This window comes from Pararge aegeria, chromosome Z (genome assembly GCF_905163445.1).
Source record: "Pararge aegeria chromosome Z, ilParAegt1.1, whole genome shotgun sequence".
Taxonomy (NCBI): Eukaryota; Metazoa; Arthropoda; class Insecta; order Lepidoptera; family Nymphalidae; genus Pararge; species Pararge aegeria.
Genome location: NC_053208.1, coordinates 20072352 through 20078351, shown reverse-complemented (window position 1 = coordinate 20078351; position 6000 = coordinate 20072352). Strand labels below are relative to the sequence as shown.

At 34.9% G+C, this 6000-nt stretch overlaps 1 protein-coding gene across 2 annotated transcripts in view; it reads right to left on the bottom strand.

Annotated features, from left to right (window-relative positions):
• Positions 1 to 2304: 2304 nt before the first annotated feature.
• The window catches only part of LOC120636306 (tyrosine-protein phosphatase corkscrew-like), a 60797-nt gene continuing 57101 nt past the window's right edge, over positions 2305 to 6000 (bottom strand). For both annotated transcript variants that reach the window (XM_039907732.1, XM_039907733.1), the window contains 3 exons: positions 5673 to 5763; positions 4209 to 4357; positions 2305 to 2406 (listed from right to left, as the gene is read on the bottom strand). In XM_039907732.1, the coding sequence (XP_039763666.1) occupies positions 2386 to 2406; positions 4209 to 4357; positions 5673 to 5763 (261 nt within the window). In that variant the 3' untranslated portion in view covers positions 2305 to 2385. The remainder of the gene's footprint in view (positions 2407 to 4208; positions 4358 to 5672; positions 5764 to 6000) is intronic.

The window sequence follows — 6000 nt, the reverse complement described above, 5'->3', positions numbered from 1 at the left end:
TGGAATCAAACGCATCGCACCGCAATTAATCCCTTTCAGAGATCTATCGGGGAAAAATGTCTTGATCTGGACTTTGACTACTAGTCATTACAACTGGTGTCTTAACAGATTTCGTTGGAAGAGGTTTCTACCTTGACATACATAATATTATGAGTTTACTCTTATGCATAGAGCGTAAGTAGGTAAATCAAGTAGCAAATAGTATTTCGCAGCTATGCCAAGTAAAATAACTTCTACCTCTAATTAACCATAGCTTATAAGCCGGCATAACTACACGAGGCGCGTAGCTAAAATAGGAATGGGCAGCGCAGTCATAACACACGGAGAATTGATTAACTAAATGCGTATATCTAACTTCTATACGTTAACCGGTTTTAATGAAAATTATGATAATAATGGTACAACAGTTTTTTATTACACTGCAAGTTAGCCGGAACATACCGGAACGCTAAATCACTTAGCGGCACGTCTTTGTAGGTAGCGTGGTAACTAGCCACGGCCGAATACTCCCACCAGACCAGACCAGAGAAAATTCGGAAATAATAAATGCCAAAATCTCCCCTGCCGGGAATCAAACCCGGGACAACCACAGCGCTCACCGCTGCGCCAGGGAGGTCGACAAAAGTTTTATTCAAAATTCGTATATTTAAAGGAGACCTATATACATATATATATCTGTCTGTGACCTATATATATATCTGTCTGTTTGTAGTGCTTCTACCAGCGGTTAAGAAGGAAGATTCTACCGAGAAAGAGACCGGCAAGACACTAAGCTGATAGAAAGTTATCTTAACATTACATTAATAATGTAGTAAAAAGTTATAAATATATCGGTAGGTCCTACGTACTAGATATCACAACACTCTAATACATACAATATACCTATCACTAATAGCACCGTGGCGATACAACCGGCCTAGACTTCGAAAGCAAATAAACCAATAGTGGTGCAATTTAGCCAGTATTGCTCGCATAAACTTTAAAATATAATTATAATAAAAAATTATAAACTTTATTATGCTTAGAGGCTAACCACTAATAGAACCAGGAAGAATTAATACTCTACTAACACTGTTTTAAACTAGAAAAAAAAAATTATTAAACCTAACTACTAACAAGAGAGTACCTACCTCAGAAATCAGAGGACTGTGACCGTTTTTTTTTTCTTAGGCCCCATGGTGTGAAGTGGCACTGGAGAGCTTAGTTGGAACAAGCGAATCGCTGGACACGAGTGGCATGAGACCGTAAAGTGTGTTAATCTATGCATATCGCATATTGGGGTTTTGAGTGAATAATTAGGGGCTAGTGAAGCTTATACTCCTTTCAATTTCCATAAATAGTCGGTGAGCTGAAGTGGCAATGGTCGGACTACAAAGCTTTGTTTATTACAAACCTTAGCGTGTGCAAAATACATACAAAAGACCTTTATCAACTTTAGATGTCCGAATATGTCCCTTGCTTTCGTACCTCGTACCTTGCAGGAGAAGATCTTCGAGGCAGTAGGAAACTTCACACTGGCCTAGCTAGCGCTAGCGTTTCTGTATCACAATTTATGACCTACTAGCTGACCCGTACAACTTCGTCTGCACCAAATCGGTTATTACCAGAAAACACAAATAAAATGACATTTTCTAAAACTGAATCCTAGCTAGATCGATTTATCGCCCCCGAAACCCCCTGTATACTAAATTTTATGAAAATCTTTGGCGCCGATTCCGAGACTCCAATTATATATATACAAGAATTGCTCGTTTAAAGATATAAGATAAACAGCCCAGAATTGATTTTGTAAGGAGTCATCGAACTCTATTAGATATTTGGAGGTCGTTGTACGCAATTAATTTTCCAAGGAGATTGAGAATTAGGGCTCTATTCATGTCGTTCATGGCACAAATAGCAAACATCTAAATAATATACCTGAGTAAATAAGCGGTATAAAAATAATTCGCAATAAGGCAAAATATGATCAAGCTCACCCTTTTAAGCCACGCTGATTGTTATATTATATGTAGGTCAAAGTCGGTACACAATTTAACACACAATAAATAAATAAGGAAAAGACGCTATAATAAATAATGTATTCGCCATTTTGCCATCAGCGCACCCCGACTATTAAGAGCTTAGCGATTTATTTATTCGATTCGCAGATTATTTTCTGAATTCAAATAAACAAGAAGGTCTAAGGAACAGAAATAAAGATACACTTACAGAAACAATGCTTCTTTAATAAAGTTACATTAATTAACAATATAAATAACCATTCTAATATTGATAGCTTTCTGAGAGTACTTATATTAGAGTTGCTAACAATAATTATTAATTATAAATCTTAAACTTAAATAATATTCGCTTTGGTTCACTTTCTTTTGGATCAGCTCAGGTATCTCAGGCCTCCGAGGTATATATCTGTAGACATAAAATTGTTTGTAATCAAAAGCAGCAAAGAATGGGTTATATTGCATAAAATAATTTACTAGCTGTATCAAAACCTCCCACTGCTGGTGCTATTAAAATGCTCATGATCATGATGGTGATGACGAAGAAGAAGACGTTGATGACGAAGATGATGAAGATGGTGATGGTGATGATTATGATGATGAAGATTCCTCTTCAGGCTTACAAGATAGCACGGCTCGGTTTATAGCCACCAATAGTACCGTCAATCGACTTTTTTGTACCTATAGATTCCACCAGCACGGCTAACATTGGCATAAGGCCTTTTTCTATACAGACAAAGGACAAAATGTTTATCTTCTCCCACATTTCTAACTAGCAATGGATTACAAAAACCCCTTTAAATTTGATTTCTTTTTTATTGATTTCACAAACGTGTTGTTATCTCTAAATTTTCCCAGACAAAGAACTGTATATTTTGTTGTACATTATGTTTTATATTATTTTTTGACGGACGGAAGCACGACCTGCCATGCGAAGGGGGGAAACCAAAGCCTATGAACAGGGCAACACATAAAGCTTATGTAAATTTCTTGTAGTTACTAAATGAATAACTTCGTAGGGCGCGCCAGGAACACTTGCTGCAATGTTCCTCCCCGAGGCCTTGGTGATATAATTTATGAGTGTCTGAAATTACACCGGCAACCATGTACATTGGATCGGAACAAGGCAGTACTGCTAAGTGGCAGAAATAAACATAGCGGTAGTACTTCGCCAGTCACGCTCTGTCACAAACCATTAATCTAAACCTAATCAAGGGTCTATAATTCATATAATTTTTTCTAAAGGGCCCAAGCTGGCTTAACCGGCATTGCGTGTGCCGATCAGAGGGCCATTATTAAAGGTGGTCAAGCCTTAGATATAATGATGATTCCATGTACCCAACATTGTTCTTTTAATTATTGTAATAATATGGTATATATGAGTATAATTATGGTACTATGAGAATGACTTCTATTTCAACATTGACAGAGTACCACTACAGTACCTATACTATAATAATTCATGTCTTGAATACATATTTATTTAAATAAGCAACAATTATGACGGCGCGTAATCAATACATAATTAAAAAATTAATTTATGTACATAAAATATATCAAAATTGAAAGAGAATAATTATTGTTAGAAGTAAAAATAAACTTGTAGTGCAGTTAACTAGGCTGCATAAAATTAGTTATTCTTAAATGAATAACTAATTTTATTATATTAATTAGGATATTTAAATTTAATTTTATAACAAATATTGTTAAATATTGTATAAATCCTCAGTTGAAATCCTTAATATGTCTCTCAATAAGTTCAATGTTTATTTACAACGTAAGCTTATAGAAAGATCCTATTATAACATTAAGGATTACTTGTATATAAAAAAGCTTGGGTATTATTGCTCTAACTTGATAGCTTAATATTAATTCGACTGTGATAGCAAAAAAAACTGATTAAGTTTGCTGTGGGCTATTCTTAGACCAGGGCGCGTTTGGAACCCTCCTAGCTTTAATTTTAACTTAACGAATGTAGTTATCACCATCACCTAACATTAATGGTCACATGTTATATGTGTGGACGCTTCATAAGGTCTACATGAATAAATAAACTTTGAGTTTGAATAATGTTTATTTTTCATTCATTTGTGTTATATATATAGTAACCAATGAATAATGTAGTACCACACTACTTAGTTAGTGTAAATGGCCCTGGGCCCTGGCGTACTAACAAGATGTAAAATAAACAATACATAATGGATGCGTTACCTTTTTGCCGAGTTTGATATTTTTCTTATCAATATAACACTGGAGGGCGAGGTATATGAACCGGTACTGAGCCTTGTTCTGTACCATGCCGGTGCGTTGCGAACGCACCAACTTCACAGTATTGTGCACGTCTATTTCACAGTTAACACCTGAAATTGTGTCGTGTTATGAGAACAACGTGATGTTATCACTGTCACAAGTGCATAATGTATGTACAAACTAAAGTCTAATTTTTTTACCCGTCTTATAATTAAAAACAATCTTTTCGTTCCTTTTTAGTGTCGAGTGTTATTTCAAAATTATTAAGAAAATAATAAAAGCATAGTTACGTAAAAAAACAATTTTTTTTTGTTTTTATTTTTTTCTGGTATTTGTTGTTATATATTTTTAAAACATACTGAAACTATACTAGGTCTAAAAATTAATAAAAAGATTGCTTACATTATAAGACAAAAATGGAGCGCACTTAGTATGTATCGCAAAGCACTTATGCTTCCTTTTTTCCTTTTTGTATTCCTAATGCAAAATTGCGATCACAATGCCGGACAAAAACTATTCTGATAAACTTGAAGTGTGTTTCGCTTTAGTTAAAAGTAATGACGAAAATTGCTTTGCGTCGTTACCAAAAACGCTGAACGGAATAATAATATTGATAAGAGAATAATTGTTATATTTTTGGAACTAAAACCGAATAGCAATGCCGTACCTTTCTGCAAAATACAACCAAATGAATTCGCATAAAAATTCAATTCAATTAAACATCGCTTAAGTATAAATAGTACCTAAGTACATTAAAATAATTTTAGTAGGTAGTTAACACAGCACATAACAATTAACGGTATATTAATTATAAACTGAGATCCTACGAGATCGCACAGCAAAATACAAAAATCTCCACAACGAATAATATTTCCAAATGATAGTGCAGCTTGATACAGTATTTCGAGTTTATGGTAAATTCTGCAATCGTCTAGATAGCGTCACGACATTGTTCAAAGGTAACGTAGGCCCCTATCTGTTTTGTGGTGGCCCCAACAGCGTAGCCCTTATATAAGGCTTAACACCTGACGAGCTTACGCGCTTGTCCCTAACCTCCGATGACACTGTTACAACCCTTGAGGGTGTTATTAGCTACGATTCTTCCGAAATTATTACTGATATTATCCCGGACCGCACTTAGATACCCCGCGATTTTTCTATCTAGACTCCTTCGTCGGACCTAAGTGACTATCCTTACTTACCCTACTCTTTATTATATCTAGATCAATCAATAACCATTTTAAATTTGCATTAATTTGTTTGTTTGTCTGTCTTTGCTGAGTTGAAAATACGGAGAGTAGGATAGGCTACTTTTTATCCCCGGAAAACAAACTGTTTCCACGGGATTTGTAAAAACCATAATAAACGCGGAATAAGAAAGAGCGCAACAGCTGGTAACATTATAAATATTATATAATATGTTACCAGATTGTTTGATTTTGTCGATCAGCATGTCTAGGACTATGAAAGTCCCCGTTCGGCCAATCCCCGCAGAGCAGTGTACGCACAGTATATTCTGAAAAAAAAAAATTAACTTCTTAAGCAAGTTATTTTATTTTAATCTATTGCTTATTGTATATTGCCTTATTTACACAGTGCAGTGCAGATGTTTGACAATATATCAAGAATGGTCGACTTTCCAACAATTCTTTGGTTCAGAAAACAATTAATTATCATTCATTCCTAGCCACATATTAACCGCTGCTGGATAAGTTTTCTCTCATAGGAGAGAAAATTTCTAAATTCTAAATCA